Genomic DNA, 19141 nt, shown 5'->3' on the forward strand with positions numbered 1-19141 from the left:
TCTGTCTGCACAAAATATATATGCATATAGGCTTTCAAATTGCTTGGTGTGCCTCTTACTTTCAATATGTTGTAATAATGAGGTCTATGTAATAGACCTCATTCTTAAAGGGATGTGTGTTTTTTTTAAGATCTCAAATAGAAGATAACAATTAGATTTCCAAACAAAAGTTTTACCAGGACTTTTACCTCATCTGTGTGAATAATCACACCGGCATATGTAAATGCTTTGACTGTGAACCCTCTGCGCTGACATATTTCTAGATGAGTGTTTTACTATAATTAGTATTCTGTGTCATAAATGCAAGCTTTGTAAAATTGTCCTGTTTCTGATAAGGGGAATTGTATTGTTCCTTTCATCTGGAATACGATTTTAACATTTTCATTTGGAAACTAAACCTGAAGCATTCGTCTCTGAATTTTTAATTTATTTTTTTTCATGGATGGGAAATAATTCATTTCATTCCTATTCTTGTTCTTCTTGTATCCTTTTTAGCACAATGTCCAGCAAATGAAATCCGTACAGAATCGTCAGGAGTGATCCTGAGTCCAGGTTATCCAGGCACCTATCCCAACTCTCAGACCTGTTCTTGGACCATAAAAGTTGAGCCAGGGTATAACATCTCCATCTTTGTAGAAATGTTTCAAAGTGAGAAACAATTCGATGAACTGGAGGTATTTGATGGTAAGATTTAAATTCTATCTAAAGTCAAAGAAACAGATATTGGGTTGAGTGGGGCTTGATTTCCAATTTTTGGTTTCATAATGCAGTTTCATAATGTTGATTTCATAATACATCCAAAACTTAAACAATAGTCTAGAACTTCTCTTGCTTCAAGTCTAAATCTGCTAGCCAGTGAAAGTTTTTATAGGTGTATTAAAGACAAAGAGGCTTTAAATTTTTATTAGAGGAGAAGCAGTAGCAGCTGCAGCTACATTTCTTGGGAAATGTACAGAGGTGTCTGTAAGGAGAATTTAACATACTGTTTTGTAATGGATCATTTCTGATGATAAAGTATATTGGAGTTACAATTCCAAACAATTATAAAATTATATGAGTCTAAATACTCAAATTTGACCCCAATACACAGTCTACTTTCTCCATAGAACATCAGAATCAGTGCTGCACATTGCTATTAAAGTATTTGACCATTTGTTTTGAGACAAATATTAGAGAAATGACAAAAATTCATTTTCCAGAGTGTTATTTAAAGCAGCACTTCTCAAAGGGCCTTGTTTAATTAAAAGGCTATTCTAATTTCTACTGAATTCTGAGCTTATTATTGCTTGCTCTGTTCTCATTGATTGATGAGAATAACTACTCCCTGATTGTTCTTTAATACTTTTTATTCATTTGGAGGCCATTATCATATCTTCCCTCATTAACCAAGAACATAGGATAACTATGATAGGACTGATTAATATTCACCATGGGATTTTCATAAAATGAAAAATATTAAAAGGTCATATCCTTTGAGGTATCTTGATCGAAGTATTTTTCTTAAGTAGTGGGCTTTTAATGTCTATTTTTTTTCACTTTTTTATAACAGCTTTCTGAAAGAACCTCACAATATTTTTTATTATTGTTTACGTGCCAGTTCATTAGCATATGTTTTGGTCTTTATAAATGTGTGTGTTGGTCTGTGTCAGGTTAGCGAAGAAAATAGTCCAAAATAATAGTCTGAAAAAAATCTATTAAGACTGTCCTCTCAACTGTTCTACTTTGTATTTAACATCAAGACAGTATGAAACTTTTCTAGTGGTCTTATCATATTGTTTTGTTTTGAAATGTTCTATTGAAACTGCTTAATGTTCTTGATGAAGACTTCGTTTTTTTCTTATGCATTTAAATTTAATGAAAACAGATTATCAATAATAGATGTGCAAGAAGAATTATCATAGTTACTACATTTTAAAGCATTGTCATTTCATGACATGAAATCACATTTTTACAAATTCGTATCTAGTGCAGCTCTATTGAAGTAATTTTTTCTACCACCTACCAGCAAACTTAAATGAGAAAGATAATGGCATATTTATAACCTCTCAATACAGTACCATGTAGAGCTAGCTCTCCACAAGTTGATATTTAAATACGGCACATTGCAATGCCTTGCAGAGATGCTTGCTTGTGTCCCTGTGGCCACATTAACAATGTGCTTTGCTAGTCTAATTAGTTATTCATCTCAGCATGATGAGTTTGTTAGGGCAGAAGGCAAAGCTGATGTGACTATACTGTTTCCAGTAATGAATATAACTGACTACCTTGTTCAGAGCCAGCTTACGTATTTCTCTGTATTGCTACATTTTACAATAAATATATTATAGAATTATAGAGTGTTAGGGGCTGCAAGGGACCTTTAGCGATCATCCAGTTCACTCCTCCTGCTAAAGCAGAACCAACTAAATTAGGTCACGCAGGAACACATCTGGGCGAGTTTTGAAAAATTCCAGAGAAAGAGACACCACAAATCCCCTGGGCAGCCTGTGCTCCCTCACCCTCACAGGAAAGAAGTTTCTTCTCATGGATAAGTGAAACTTTTTGTGGTCCAGCTTATGTCCATTACACCTTCTCCTGTCACTGGATACAACAGAAAAAAGTTCTGTCCCCATTGTCTTGGCATACACCTTTTAAATACTGTGATGTGTACTGTGTGTGTAATGAGATCACCTCAGTCTCCTCCAGGCTGAACAGCCCCAGTTCCTGCAGCCTTTCCTTATAAGGAAGATGCTCCAGTCCCCTGCTCATCTTCGTGGCCTTCGCTGGACTGTTTCCAGAAGTTCTTTGTCCCTCTTGGGCTCGGGAGCCCAGAACTGGACATAGGAATCCAGATGAGGCCTCACCATGGCAGAGTAGAGGGGCAGGAGAACCTCCCTCGACTGCTGGCCACAGTCCCATCATCCCAGGATAGCATTGGCCTTCTTAGCCATAAGGGCACATTGCTGGCTCAGGTTCAGTTTGCTGTCCACCAGAACTACCAGATCCCTTTCCACAGAGCTGCTCTCCAGCAGTTCAGCCCCTAGCCTATGTCACATCCTGGGATCTCATGTGGTCCAGAAAAGCATACCTTTATTTAGGTTAGTAGAATTGCACTGATCTATCTACACCAGGTAAAGATAAATCACCAAACTTTACATAGAAACTATGTAAGGATTGGCAAGAAATCTTTTAGAGAAATAGTATTTGCTATGACACATTATCAGACACTTTCAGAATGCAAACAAAATAGTGACTACACTTAATTAACACATTGTAAATGATGATACTTCAGCAGCTGGATGATGATCAGTATAGGCATCAGTCAATGATTATCTGGGAGCAATACGCCCATTATCCATTCCCACTTAGCAGTCATATCCTTAGGAAATTCTAGCTATATTTTAAGCCAAAGAAACCATAAATATAGCACGAATGTAATTATTAGGATTCTGAACTTGAAAATGCTATATTTAGACCACTTACACTCAATAACATTTATTTAATATAACAAATATTCTTTGCTTATTTCTCTTTTCTCCCTGAAATAAATCAACAAAATTCTGTCATTGAAAATAAATGGAAATGTTAATATTTACCTAATATTCACAATAGCATCATATGACAGATCACCATACCAAACGTTCAGTATTTCAGTGTATAGACAAACTCTGAAATTATAATAAAAAAAGAATCAGACTCAAGAACACCTGAGTCCTGCTACTGACTTTCCTGAACATCATCTGACGAGAACTCTGCTAGGTTAGGTACAGAAACTGAAACCCACCTTCAGGAAAACCAAATTAAAATACCCAATGGCTAGGTAGTGCAGTATGACACATGGTGCTGCAAACTAATTTTGCCAATATTAACAAGGAAAGATTCTCACCTATTTGTACGTAGTAGATCTTTATTTGTAATTGTGTTCTTTTATCTCCTTTATTGAAGAATTTTGAAAGAATATGTACATTCTGAACTGAAATGAGTTTTGGTTTTAAAAGAATTTTAAGATCATCAAGTCCAACCATCACACTGCTAGGCCTATCAATAAACCATGCCCCTCAGCATCTCATCTATGTGTCTTTTAAGTATATCTAGGGATGATGACTCCACCACCTTCCCGGGCAGCCCATTCCAATGCTTAATAACCCTCTCAGCAAAAAAGTTCTTCCTAATGTCCAATCTAAACATCCTCTTGTGCAACTTCAGCCCTGATGTCCTGTCATTCATTACTTGGGAAAAGAAATGGACCCTCACTTCACTACAACTTCCTTTCAGGTAGTTGTAGAGAGTGATCATGTCTCCTCTCAGCCTCTTTTTCTCCAGAGTAAACATCCCCAGCTCCCTCAGCCACTCCTCATCAGTCTTGTTCTCAAAACCCTTCACCAGCTTCATTGCCTATCTGTGGACAATCTCCAGCAACTCAATGTCTTGTAGTGAGGGGCCCAAAACTAAACACAGTACTTGTAGTGTGGCCTCACCAGCACTGAGTACAGGGGGACAATAACTTCCCAGACCCTGCTGGACACACTATTTCTGATACATGCCAGAATGCCATTGGCCTTCGTGGCCACCTGGGCACACAGCTGGATTACATTCAACCTATTGTGAATTAACATCTGCAGGTCTTTCATATATATTTTTTTAAAACATATTTTAAAAATAAAATTGGTCCAAAAATTTTTTTCAAGCAAAAATGAAAGTTGACCTGAATATTCCTCATCACTTGTCCTACATTGTATTCATTTAACACTAACTCCCTCAATTTGATGAGGTCAAGCTAGGCAACTTGTGCTTAAATCTATGCTTGTTTATTCTTATACAGTATATGTATCAGAATTTATAAATTTTTAGTAATGCTGATGTACTTGTAGTGTTGTCATTATGGTGACTGAACTGTAGTTTGTAAGAACTAGAACTTAGATGTCCTAAGGTTTATGTTTTGCTGTGGCTTCTCCAGGCTCTTATTTGTAACTGAAATACCGTGATCAGAAAATATACTTATTTTTCACTGGACTGGAGGAAAAGAAGGCTGAAAACAATTTATTCAATTTTTAGGTGTCATTTGACTCATTTTTATTTCTATTTCCATGCAACATAAGAAGAGCTGATAAGGCTGCAGCTGCTCAAACTCAGCAAAAATGAATGAAGCAGCCTTTTTATTGAAAATAGCTGCTGTGGCTAACATACTATTGGTTTAATACGGCTTTCCTAAACTGAAAATGTGGAGCAAAGGGTGTAATGAGCATATGAAAGGAAGGAGTTCAGCTGGAGAAAACAGAACCTTCTTATGGAGGAAGAAAATGCCATTTCATGTTTTAGAATGCTTTCAGTTGGAGATTGGTTTGATATATAGACTAATTTATTTTTCTCTTGCATATATGTTGGTTTTTTATATAGTTAACCCAAAAATGATTATTTGTTCTTCTAGAGTTTTATTATGGTGAAGGTATTGATCTAGTTCCAAGATACATTTTTTCACCATCCTGTATTTACCATAAGTGTATCATTTTTTTGCACTAAAATGATAATATAATAAACACACTATCTTTTAACAGAACTGACTTTCAAGTATGTATTGTAGATTCATAGCACTTGTACATATGAGAATTCCACTGTGAAACTTTGACAGTCTCGCATGTGACAGAGCATTTTTTAGCTAATGCATTCATTATGTAATATGGTGATGTTTAAAATTATACAACTTGTCTAATGTCAAAAATGTATAGATTTGCTCCCACTTGCTACTTGGAAATAACCTTAAATAAATAATAGATATAAAAGGATGAAGGGTAGAAACATAACTTTATTGAAAGCAATTATCACAATGAGATTTTTTTTCACCTTTTTTTCAGTATTTCTGGTACAATCATTCATTGCTTTATATTTCATTTTGCACATACTGAGATTTTTTTATTGTGCCCTCTAGTGAAAAGTTAAAACCACATGGATAGTCTAAATATTAATTATTAATTAATTAATTGTTAATTATTTCACTAGCAACTGTGTGTCAGGTTATTTTCTCTTCTTTGTACATTTCACATGCACGACTGAGTTAAAGTGTGGAAAGGATTTCTTAAACTGATAGTACTTTAAAACTTCAAGAGTTTCTTTATTAATCTCTGAAGGTTCTTCTGGGCAGAGCCCTTTACTGGTTGCTTTAAGTGGAAATCATACTGGACAACTGAACTTTACAAGCAAAATGAATCAGCTATATCTTCGCTGGTCAACTGACCATGCAACCAGCAAGAAAGGATTCAAGATCCGTTACTCAGGTAACTATTAACAATTTCCATTAAATTGTGCCTCGTGGTTAATTTTACTATTTAGCATCAAATTAGGATTTGTAATACAATGTCTGTTTTTCTGATGATAAGTTATTATAATGTACATTTTGAGGATATGTAATCATTCTATTGAAAGTTCAAGATAAGCACAGCACTTGGACTCTTCTGTTTTTCCCCAAAGATCTTCACATTAATACTTCTCCAATGAATATTTCTCTGAAACTTGCTATCTTGTTTTACCAAACCTGGAGCAAGTAAAATATAGAGGGAGGGATAGCCCTTAGACTTATGAAGAAATACTGATGAGTGAGAATTTTTGATCCTGAAATAGAATGTGGTACTACACCTGTAATTCAGTACACAATTATTAGGTTTACATAAATAAATGGAAAACTTGGTGAGGGGAAACTCCTCACTTCTTCAACAGGCTGCTTTGAATCTAGTGTTGTGGTGCATAAAAACATGTAAACATAGAAATAGCATGAAAAATTATGTCTCTTATTAAGTAAAAATATTGGTAACCAGTATTACAAAACCAGATTATACTCTTTCTGTAGACATATTGACCCTTCCTCTGTTTGCAGCCTATTTAATATGCATTCATACATCTGCAGACACATTGATCCTAAAAGGCTTGGCTTAAGGATCATTTACGTGATATAAATAATGAGAGAAAGAGGGGGATAGAGGTGATAATTACTGTCTGTTGTTAACATTTGTTTTTTCTGTGTTTGGACTTGATCAGAAATGTAAAGGTTGTGTGTGTTAATTTTGTTGGTGAATTGTCAATATAAACTAAGTAGAGAAACACTAAGGAACACTAAGACTATTTTAGAAGACCTTTTTTATCAAGCACCAAATATCTTCCATATAGTCATCATAAGTGCCATTTAGAAAGATGACTTTCATACTGTTCACTTCTTTCCTACACCATCCATGCACTGACTGTCTAACCTCTGGAAAGTTTCTATTTGTTTTGGAGACTTAAGAAATATAAGCAGAACTATTAGCAGTTAGTAAAGGCATTTATCTCCATTATCTCCACTCTGCATGCAGCCTTTATAGTATTACTACAAACTGAAGCTCAGGGTCATGGGAAAGGGAAGTTGTTTCCAAGTAAACTGGAGATTTATTTAGTTTTTCATAGATAAAAAGGGAATTGCAAGGCCTAATAGATTAATTGGGAGTGTAGAAAAAGGAAAAAAAGAGAATGTGTCACTTAATATTCCTCAGATGTGTGGCAATGAAGGGAGAGGACCTTCTGTCATGAATTTAAAGTGAGGAAGTAATATCGAGGTTACAAGAATAGACTTCATGTAAAGGATTTATTTTGTAAGTATCATATCATTAAACTGATTTCTTAGGCACGTGAAATTTTACACCTTAGAGTGTATGCAAAAGACGTTCTCCAGTGGTGAAGAAGTGGTCTGTCTAATTACTAGGCTCAGTTCATCAATTCTTATGGCTCTAGCCACAACTAATAATAAAATTGGGGACTGAAGAGAGATATGCAATCCTTATGGCTGTGTTTTAGGAACAAACAACTGTTTTGCCTTTTCTGCTTCACTAGCAGTCAATGCCTGCATTTTTCTCTAAACTTCTGTATATTTTACATGAGATTCAATGGAAATAATCAGCATGAAAGAAGAGTAACAGTGAGTGGCAGCATAAACAATTGGATTTGAATCTTAATGAGGAAAAGCAGCATCATGAAAGTAGGAAAAATACAAGATCCCAAAAAGACTATTGATACTGTGGCAGCTGTGACTGAGACAGCAGGCTCCCTCATAATGAAGAACCTATTGAAATGAATTAACTGCCCTCTCACAAGCCTCCTCTTTTCCTCCAGCTATGTCTTTGCACATTTTGCAAACTGTAGTTTTGTCACCACTAGATTTCATCTGTAGATATAAATTTTCTTCACTTACAAAAAATGCTATAAGCTTTCAGAGGAATGCTTACTGTTTCCTTTAGCATATAACCTTACTTCTTTAAGCTATTTGTCTAATGTTATGTGTATGTTTTCTGTCTTCTGGTTTAAGGCTTTTTGCTAAATCTTTATAGAAAACAGCTATAACATTACAGCAGAGGGGAATTTTTTCAAGGACTTTGACATATTATACAAGTACCAGTGTGATTTTAATCTAAATAAATTTCCTAACTGGGATAACATCTAGATTTTAAATTACATCTTTCTTAATCTAATATCTGTACAACGTAGTGAAACTAGGGGAGGAAGCATTGCTTTAAATTTCTGGCAGCTCTATGTAAGTAATCCCTTTTTTCTTTGAAAGGGATGTAGTATGATAAAATCACTGAAATGCATGCCTCAAAATAAGAAAATGGTATTCTGTGCCAAAATAATTCTTTCTTTTAATGCTTGCTTGTTGTTTTGTAATGCTTGATCTTGACTTCTTAATGCAGCTGGGTTCCACCCAAACTATGCAGTTTATTACAAATAGGGAAGACCTGTGAGGGCAGAAAGTGAAATTTGCTGAGCTCAGGCTAGGAAACTCATTCTATAAGAGATGAAAGTTTGAAATTGATTTGAACAACACCTGCAAAATGTCCTTCTTGACTTTATTCTGCCTTAATAATGTATTACCCCATGTACACATTCCTACCTAAGCAAGATAGTATAAAAGCATAAAAAAAGAAGAGGTAGATGATTTCTTTTTATGTAGTGGTAGAAGGAATGAAAGTGCAGTACAGTATTTGGCACACTCACTGGAGGCACCATGATTTGGGAAACAGAGGAGTACTTAGCTTGCTATTTTTCAAGTTGGAATTGCCTCTATAACATTTTCAGGATTTTATTTAACTTTTGATTAATCATTCAAGGGGAAATAAGGCAAGTCATTACTTAGCTAGTTTGTGATTACCTACCAATAAAACTGTAGGGATGTATATATGAAAAACACCATCACAGAAATTGATTTTACTTTATGTATTGGGTTTGCTTTCAAGGTTTTGGTAATGAGGGGACTACAGGGGTGGCTTCTGTGAGAAGCTGCCAGAAGCTTCCCCCATGTCTGACAGTGCCAATGCCAGCTGACTCCAAGATGGACCCACCACTGGCCAAGGCTGAGCCTATCAATGACAGTGGTAGTGCCTCTGGGATAACATATTTAAGAAGGGAGAAATATCTGTTGTGCAATAGCAGTTGCAGCTAGAGAGAGAGGAGTAAGAATATGTGGGAGCAACAACCCTGTAGACATGAAGGTCAGTGAAGGAGGGCAGGAGGTGCTCCCAGCACCAAAGTACAGATTCCCCTGCAGCCCATGGTACAGCCCATGGTGAGGCAAGCCCTACCCCTACAGCCATGGAGGTCCATGGAGGAGCAGAGATCCACCTGCAGAACAGGCAGGACCGGATGTTGGAGTTGGTGGATACTCATAGGAAGCTGTGACCCGGTGGGAAGACCATGCTGGAGCAGGCTCCTGGCAGGACCTGTGAAACTGTTGAGAGAGGAGCCCACATTGGAGCAGGTTTGCTGTCAGGACTTGTGACCCTGTTGAGGACCAATGCTGGAGCAGTCTGTTCCTCAAGAACTGCACTCCGTGGAAAAGACCCACATTGGATCAGTTTGTGAAGAACTGCAGCCTGTGGAACAGACTTATGTTTGAGAAGTTTGTGGAGGACTATCATGGGAGGCCTCCATGCTAGAGCAGGGGAAAAGTGTGAAGTGTGAGGAGGAAGGAGTGATAGAGACAATGCATGATGAACTGACTGCAGCCTCCATTCCCCATCGCTTTGTGCCACTGGCAGGGAAGAGAAAATCAGGAGTCAAGTTGAGCCTGGGAAGAGAGGGGTAAGAGGAAGATGTTATAAGGTTTAGGTTTTGTTTCCCATTATCCTACTATGATTGAATTGATAATAAATTAAATTAATTTTCCCCAAGTTGAGTTGGTTTTACACGTGATAGTGTATGGGTCAGATAGTTGGTACTCAGCCAGGATCAACCCAACCCTCCCTTATTCTGCTCTTAGAACCATCTTTTATTGCAAGGATCTTATTTCTCCACCTTTCATTTCATCTTAGTTTTAAGCATGTACATGTGAAATAACTGCTTCTTTTTCCTCCTTATTTCTATTTTAAAGAAAAGACTATTGATTGGCTTGACGTTGTCTTTACATTTCCCAGTAGACGGTTAAAAGTGACAAGGAATCATATGAAGAATTTTGTCAGGTTTTTGAAAATTTTTTCTTCTGTGGTTTGTAAATGTTTAGGTGGTGATTTGTTGTTCATTAATTAAAAAAAAATGTTTTAGTAATCAGAAGCAGTATGTTCAGATTTCCTGTTTGACCTTACCTACTTACTTAAGCTACTGTCTGATTTCTTGTCTATAAAGTTAGAATGTCTAAAGTAAGAGTGGTAGTAAACCCCTGCCTCATTGAATATTTAAAGAATAGCAGCACAAAGGACATAAGATCCCCTGGAAATATGATCATGAAGACAAATAAGTGTCCAAAATAGAAAGTTAAAAGAAAGTAGTGGACTCAGCTGTGACTTTTTATCTATCCACAAAAGGATAGCATATAAGCTAAACAAAGGCAACATAAGATTTGAAGGAAGGATGTTTGTGTATTTATAATTTCAAACACAAGACTGTTTCATTGAATAGTAATAAGTATCTTCACATAAATTTTTGGACTGTTGATCAAAGGTACTGCTGGGAAATTATACCCTTTTCTAGAATGAATTCTTAGAGAAAATGTCATTTTTTTCACTGAGATTTAAGGCTGAGATCTACAAAATCATCTGGGGGGTTCAAACATCCATTTTCAAAGCATTTTAATCTGTTATTAGGAGTTGTTTAAGGAACTTCCCTTATATAGAGTGTTTCAAACAAATAAAAGAATATATCATCATAAACGTTTAAATGTTCCAGCTCGTAAAAGAATACGCTTTGTGAAAGGAAGAGTATGGTCCTGCAAATGCAAAATTAGTGTTTATCTGTGCTACTGTCCACAAATCAGTTTATAATGATATGTGATTTAGCTGGGCAGCTATAACCCTGTTGATCTTCAGTTGCATATGACAAACAGACATGATTTTAATGTTCAGTATACTGCCTTGCAAGATAAGAGGCCTTGAAAGAATGTGAATGCTATGTCATTTGAAAAAGTAAATTTAATCTGTAAATGTAAAGTTAATGCATGTCATGTGATATCTTTGGGGAAAGATGTAAGGGAAATTTACATCAATCTTAATCTCAAAACAATCCATCCATCTAATAAGCCTATTGTACTTTCCCATGAAAATTTTTAACATATTTAGCAAAACTGTTTATTTCTTGACTTAGATGTCTAAATATACTGTATTTTTTTAATAATGCTCTTCATAATTAGTTTTCTGTATTGTGTGTCTCAAAGAACAGTTTTATATTCATAAATTTATCAAATTTGAAGTAGACTGGGTGAGTGAATTTACTGAACAATCTATATGTTTCGAGATTTCAGCTTCCTCATATACAATAACATAAACTAGTTTGTGATTATATTCTATATTTTTTAATTTCTTGATGTTTCTAAATAGAGATCTGAATCTTCACTTGAGGAGTCTAAAAGTAATGTAAAGGATTTTAATAATATGAATTTAATGTAACCTGATTTTAATAGTATTCAGAGTTCACACATGTCATAAATAATATTAACATTTGAAATTGTGGTTTATGTGTTTTTAGTAACGTCCTTTATTTTGGCATTTAGCTCCTTATTGCAGCTTAAACCCCATCTTGAGGAATGGTGGAATTGTAAATAAAACAGGTGGTCTCGCTGGAAGTAAAGTTCGCTATTACTGCAAACCTGGATATAGAATGATTGGACACAATAATGCCACATGTAGGCGTTACCAAAATGGCATGTATCAGTGGGATTCTCCTGTGCCAATCTGCCAAGGTAAGATGATGTTTTGTCGTGGAGTATTCCTCTATAGTTTCATTGTAAAGAATATTTTACAAGAGAAAGATACAGCATTGTAAATACAGCTGTATGTTGAAAGACCCGTTGGTGTCATAGTTCATACAAATACATATTGACTTGTGTACTTAATGTGTACAGAGCTGAGGTATTAAGTACATTAATACAGTCAAATCAGACCAAATGAAAAATGTTTTCAGTACTTCTCCACAGAGTAAGATACATCCCTCTAAACAGTCCATATTACATAGTATTGTTGTTTTACAGAACATTTTGTAAAATTCAGTACTTTTCAGTCATTTATTTATTTTAGAAAGTCTCACTCACTCACTTATAAATCACTTATAAGCAGTGCTTTAAAGACATAATTTGTAACTTACGCTCCTTTTTGTACATGCTGGGGTTAGCTAGGGTTTACTTTAGCTTGTTCCACACATCTATTAAGGATAGTGACTATTTAACACTTTTTTTAAGTTTATTTAAGTTTATTTAAGATTTAAGTTTATCATTTTCCCTTTATGTTAATCACAGGCAAACTGCAGAGGAGTAACATAAACTAGATTGGTCAAACAGGACCTGCCCTTCACAAAGCCATGCTGGCTGGATAACCCTTGGTTATCCTAGATATGGTTCAGGATGGCACTCAGGACAATCTGTTCCATAGCCTTTCCCAGCACCAAGGTCAGGCTGACAGGTCTGTAGTTCTCAGGATCCTCCTTCTGGCCCTTCTTTTAGATTGGGGTCACATTTCCTGCTTAAACTCCTGATTCCAACTACTGTTACTAGTTGTATCTCTACACTTGCTGAAATGATAGAACCACATCACAGAGCTATAAATCCTTGGACTTTTTGAGTACATGGACTGAGTTCTATGTCTGCCCTAGGGTAGAAGACTGATTAATTATTTTTAGGGAACTGGCTTGAAAATATCCATTTGCCATTTGTGCAAGAGCCATGAGTCTGGGACCACAAATGTTTCTTCATAAAGTTAGCTATTTTGTATGTTTGAGCATGGAATTAAACTTGAGCCTTTTACTTTATTGATAAATATTATTATGCAAAAAGTGTCTTAAAATACGAATGTGAAACAACTAGTACAATTTAGGAATTCCACATCACAATTTCTTCTTACAACATATTCTAAACCTATTATTTTATTGCAAAATATAAATGACTAAGAGAAATATAGAACTTTACACTTTAAAAAAAGCAAACCAACCCAGAAATCTGAGGGCAAACCTGGTAACAATCTTCTAATATTTTAAAAGTATTTCCAAAGCAGTATGAAATAATTGTCTATGTCTTTTCTAGATTACAAGAATTACAGCTATGTTGACTTCAATCGAATCTTAATTTAGTCGTATCTTTGTTTTTTTATTGTTTGCTCTGAGGGGCTAATGGAACACTGGAATAGATTATCTGTGAAGAATCTAGAATTTTCATCCTTGAAAGTCTTTCAAAACTCAGTTAGATGAACACTGGTCAAGTATACTTTCAGCTTGTTATATTTGAATAGATCACATGATAATTTATAAACATTTTTTTACATGCACAGCCCTAGATCACACAGCTCAATTTCTTTATTATTTCTGTACATATCCAAGTCTGAGAATGAGGATTTCTGTAGCATGTGTATTCTGATGCTGTTGATTGAATATCATGGACATAAGCCAGTCAGCATGAGGTTTTTCTAATGAATAGCACTTTTAGGGACTTCTCTATTTCTGTCTTTGATTTTAAGATATTGAAATGCACTATGTTGAATGCCAAAAAACAGATCACTAAATGATAAATGCTTATACATTAAAATTAGGGATTTTCCAATGTATGGTACCAAACTCAATGTCTGACTGAAATTCAGTTTCCCACTTCATTCCTGTATACAGTGAATTTGCATGCTCTAAATATGATTAATGCATAAGTATCTTAAAGGTATATGGATGTATAGATATTTCTAAAACTTGTCATAGATTTTAAATTTACTGTTTTTTTATTAGAAATTAATTCCAGTGACACATGTGGAACATTAAAGAGCAATTAAACCTGCATCTCAGTTTCTAAGTGGTAAAAGGCTTTTCCACTTGCAATGATTACTTGTGCTTTTGAAGATATGTATTTTTCTGCTATGTAAGATAATAAAGACAATGAATGCCGAGTTATGTGTTTTTCACACTCTGACTGCACATCTCTCATCTGGAACCTGTATAGTCTTATCTAATCTTTGACCTAAGCAGCATATTGAGGATTCCTTAAGTCATAAGGTTTCCTGACACCATTGTTTATAATTTTACAATCACAAGGGAAGCTGGGAGCTTCAGAACACTTGAATGTGGGTCAGTAGTGACATTTTTTCCACTTTCCAAAGAGAATATGGCATTTCAGTCAGTTTACTTCAGCTAAATTTGCTTCAAAGTGCTTGCTATTAGGTGACCCTACCTGTGCCGATATGTCTTATTTGGACATTACTCTTCTAAAATTCATTAGTAGCTTAAAAAAATTAGTAGCACTAGAAATATATCTTTTCAATCCTAGTTTCTGTAGGAGAAGTAAACAACGAATAAACAGACTGTACCAGGAAGAGTGCCAGAATGTCAAAACTGCTTTTATGTTTAGTAGCTATACCAGCAGTGAGAATAGCTTCACAATGTAGCAGTTCAAAATTCATCAGCAGGTGGGGAAAGAAGAGAGATTGAATTATTCTTGCTCCAGAGAAACCACTAAGTTATTTGAAGTTAATTCATATTTGGACTATTTAGAGGTACTAGAATAAGATTCACCTGTATGGGTAGATGTACCTATACAAGGACAGATGGATGGACTGACAGTTCTGAATTTTGGTTTTGTACAACTAAATATATGCACATTTAACACAAAGGTTGTTGTTTTGACATCAGAAAGGAGATCTGAAAGAAGTTGTCAAGAAGTTTTCTCAGACTTGTCTGTCTCACCATTATGCCTTCTAGTTGCAGAAGGCTCAGCTCTTACCCATTGAGGGAGAAAGTTTTTAAAAAAGCAACACTGGTTAGAGTGCAAAAATTGCCAAGAAGTTGTGTTACCAAGGGAGCAACTTATTTTGGAACATTCCTATAGTTCTGTTAGTAATTTGATGGATTCCACATGGAAGCCAACAACTGAAGTGAACTAATCATTCATCATTTTATAATGCTTACCTCTCCACATTATTATAGTACACAAAATAATGTACTGTATTTCATTTAAATGCATCAAATGTGACACCTTGAAAATACTGAAAACAAATTTGAAAGTTATGTTAATGGTACCGTGACAATGTGTTGTGAAATTAATAATTCATATTGAACTGGGTAAAGGATAATAAAAATAATTTTTTAATAAAAAGTACTTATTTTCACCACTGTTTAACAGATTTCAGACAAAGGCTGTAATTTCTTCTTTTGAAGTATATTGAATTTGTAAAATAATAACACTTCACAGTGTCAAGAGGAAAGAAACAATTGCTCAAAGTTTTAAATTGCTAAAATGTTTAATTACTTCTTATAATTGATTATATATATGGAAAATTTAATTTGGAAAACTACACTTTTTATTGGTAAATATTTAGAAATGAAAGCTTCAAAGCTGTTTTTTATTCGGTGTATTAACTGACGAACGATAAACTGGATGCCAAATTCTAAGCAGCTGTACATGCATACAGTGGTTTATATGAACTCTTTAAATAAATTCATTGTAATAATGTGATGGGTTCTCTGCTCAAAGTAAACATTTTGCAGAAAATAGTATCCTTTCAGAGAAAATAGCAATATGACTTTCCCTTCAGAAGTGCCGTAGGGCAAATATAAAATCTTTACTGGCATTACTGACTTATTCAACCACCTAAACTCTGTGTGTAAATAACTATTTTAAAATATGCTCTATTTTAAAATAGAGCATGACATTAAAATAAACTTTAAGAAAGTATACTGATTAATTGCCTTTCCTCATTACCAAAATCAACGGAGGGGGAAAGTCAGATGGCAGAGTGCAATCCTACCTTGGAAACCTTTCCTAAAAGTGGCTAAAATAGATATATTTCTAATTATCAAGTATGAAATTTTGTTTATAATAGTGCAGGAATGAAAGAAACCCTGACAGAATGGAAGTGGACTATTAGAAATAGTTTAAAAGTTTTCAGGTTTTGCTTCTTGGACTAAATCACTTTAAACAATTTCTTGATCTCTAGCAAATGAACTATTTCCTGTAACCTGTGTTGAAATTTCTGTCTCTACAGTGATTGGAATAGACAAAATAATGTTTTATAAAATATTTGTCTATATTAAATGCAATTGAAATTATTCACCAGTCTTTTAAATACTGTTACACTGAAATGTTTTAAATACAATGGAAAATTAATTCCAGTTTTTACAAATAGGATATGTCAAATTTACTAATCTCTGTTTCTTATTTCAGTAGTGGGACAAAAGTTAAAAAAAAAAAAAAACAAAAAAAGAAAAAAGGAAATCCCAATTATTTAACTCTTTCTTATCTTTCTTTCTTTTCAGCTGTATCTTGTGGTATTCCTGACTCCCCTGGGAATGGTTCAGTTATAGGTAATGAATTCACTTTGGGCAGTAGATTGATATACGAATGTAATGAAGGCTTCAAGTTAGAACCTAGCCAACAAGCAACAGCAGTGTGTCAAGAAGATGGATTGTGGAGCAACAAAGGGAGGCCACCTGTTTGCAAATGTGAGTGGGCATGTATTTCTTAACCATATTTTTCTTGAACTTTCTCAGGTAATTCGTCTCTGGTGACTTTTAGGTTTTATGTATGTATATGGATGGAAGTGGCCATTCAGAAACATGCAAATATATAGCATTTATTAAAGTGTAAGAGACATATACACTTTTTAACCTCCCCTCCCCTTTGTTTAAAAAAACCTGAATTAAATTTATTACATAATTCAGTTTCATTTTCGTATCTTCTTACTATAAATAACATGTTCTCCATTTTCACAGTAAAAGTAACAACTACTAATTGGAATTTATTCTAATATAGCTTCTAAAATAGTAAAAGCAAAACCTATTTCTTAAAATACTTGAAGAATAGATAATTAAGCTGGATAAGAGTCCTTTAGTCTTTATTTCTGCCTCCTGTCAGAACTAGGAGGGGCTCACTCCCCACTTATGGTCCTGGGCAAAACAGACAAGACTACTCAACTTGGGGAAGAAAACAAAGCTTAATTTAATTCAACAACCAACCAAAACATAACAAACAGAAATACACAACCAAAAATAATACAGAGTAGGGCAAATGATGAAAAGTGCAACTAACCCCTTTAAGATCCCCTTCACTTTGTACTTCCCCTCATCCTGGGCTTGGGCACCTGATCCCAGTCTTTACCTCCACCACCCCAGAGCTGTGCAGAGGGCAGGGAATATGGGTTTCACTCAGTCCTTTCCTGATGGCTTCTGCTGCTTATCTTGCCTCAAGGATGACAGGCTCCTCACCAGCCCTCCTTGCTCCAGTGTGGAGTCCTTCAAAGGCTGGACAGGCCCTCACAGGACTGCAGCTCCTGAGAACAGAGCTCTGGCACAGGCTGCCCAGGGAGTTCATGGAGTCTCTTTCTCTGGAGGCCTTCAAAACCCACCTGGACATGTTCCTGTGTGACCTGATCTAGGTGGATCTGCTTTGGCAAGGGGAGTGGACTAGATGATCTCAGATCTCACAGCCCTCTCAGAGCTTCTGGTAACTATTGCTCCTCCTGTCATTGCCCTCTGTGGGTCACAGGGTAACTCCTCTCATTGCGGGCTGCAGGAGAGTCTCTGGTCCGGCACTCCTCCTCCCTGCCTTCTTTTCTGACTGCAGGGTCCATTTAGTCACCTTCATCTTGCCGTACTCTTCCAATTTCTCCTACACAGTACAAATTTCTGTTCTTAAAGAGTGATGGTAGAAGTGCCAGATTGGCCTGGCCATCTAGGAAGTGGGCTCACAATTCAGAACCACGACGTTTCAGGAACTATTTATGGGGGCAGCACTGCAGCCTCCTCCCATTATTACCAAGCACAAGCAGCTCAACACAAACCCATCACAGCCATTAGTGACACTAATTGCTGAGTGATCTCTCTGTCCTTATCTCGACCCACAAACTTGTCATTATATTTCTCTCTCTCTCCTGTCCAGTTTAGAAGCAGGAGTGATAGAATGACTTGATGGGCACAAGTACCTAGAGCACCTCCTGCTCCTTCTCCTGTGACCTTGATGTTCCCTTTGCTGCTTCTCACTCAGCTGCTTCTCATCGTATCTTACGGTGGTTACTTTGGAACCAGCTGTGTCTAGCAGTCCAAGCCTCTCCTCACAGAGGTCACACCTTCCCCCTGCAAACACCCTCTTCTGTAGAGAAAACAGTCTCACTCTGCCTCCTTCTCACTCTTCATACTTTTTGAACCAGTGATTCTCATTATTATTATCTGGACAGTCTCAAATTGATCCACACCTTTCTTGAAGGATAGTGCCTAAAACTGAACACAGCAGTTCATAAGGATTTTTCAAAAGCATCTGTGATCACACAGACATGGTCTGGATTTAGCGACATGTATGGAGGGAAGGCAGTTCTCCAGTGTATTGTACTGCAGTTCATTCTCTCAGAAATAAAAGACAAGGTACAAAGAATATAACTTGAATGATTAATCAACTTTTTTTTTTTTTTTTTTTTGAGGGAAGAGGCCATTTGGTCTAACTGGGGAATAAAAATACTGAATTAATAGCACTATATCTGCAGTAAAAAGAAAAAGCAAAAGCATGTACTATTGAAATGATCAAACTTAAACAAATAATGGCTACCCTGTAAAATAAAACCTATTTATTAATACTCAGCACAACTTTAACATTAATTTTTTTTATTTATAATAGCCTAATGTATGTAACCTTTTTTCTTTTCTTTTTTTCTTTTCTAAAAAATTTATTCCATTTGAAAAATGATTACATTGCTTCTGAAACCAG

General features: G+C 35.6%; 1 protein-coding gene across 1 annotated transcript in view; it reads left to right on the forward strand.

Annotated features, from left to right (window-relative positions):
• The window catches only part of CSMD1 (CUB and Sushi multiple domains 1), a 1065186-nt gene that overhangs the window by 988364 nt on the left and 57681 nt on the right, over positions 1-19141 (forward strand). The window contains exons 47-50 of the mRNA XM_061989487.1: positions 496-684; positions 6105-6251; positions 11975-12163; positions 16702-16887. Of these exons, the coding sequence (XP_061845471.1) occupies positions 496-684; positions 6105-6251; positions 11975-12163; positions 16702-16887 (711 nt within the window). The remainder of the gene's footprint in view (positions 1-495; positions 685-6104; positions 6252-11974; positions 12164-16701; positions 16888-19141) is intronic.

The sequence above is a fragment of the Colius striatus genome, chromosome 2 (genome assembly GCF_028858725.1).
Source record: "Colius striatus isolate bColStr4 chromosome 2, bColStr4.1.hap1, whole genome shotgun sequence".
Lineage (NCBI taxonomy): Eukaryota > Metazoa > Chordata > Aves > Coliiformes > Coliidae > Colius > Colius striatus.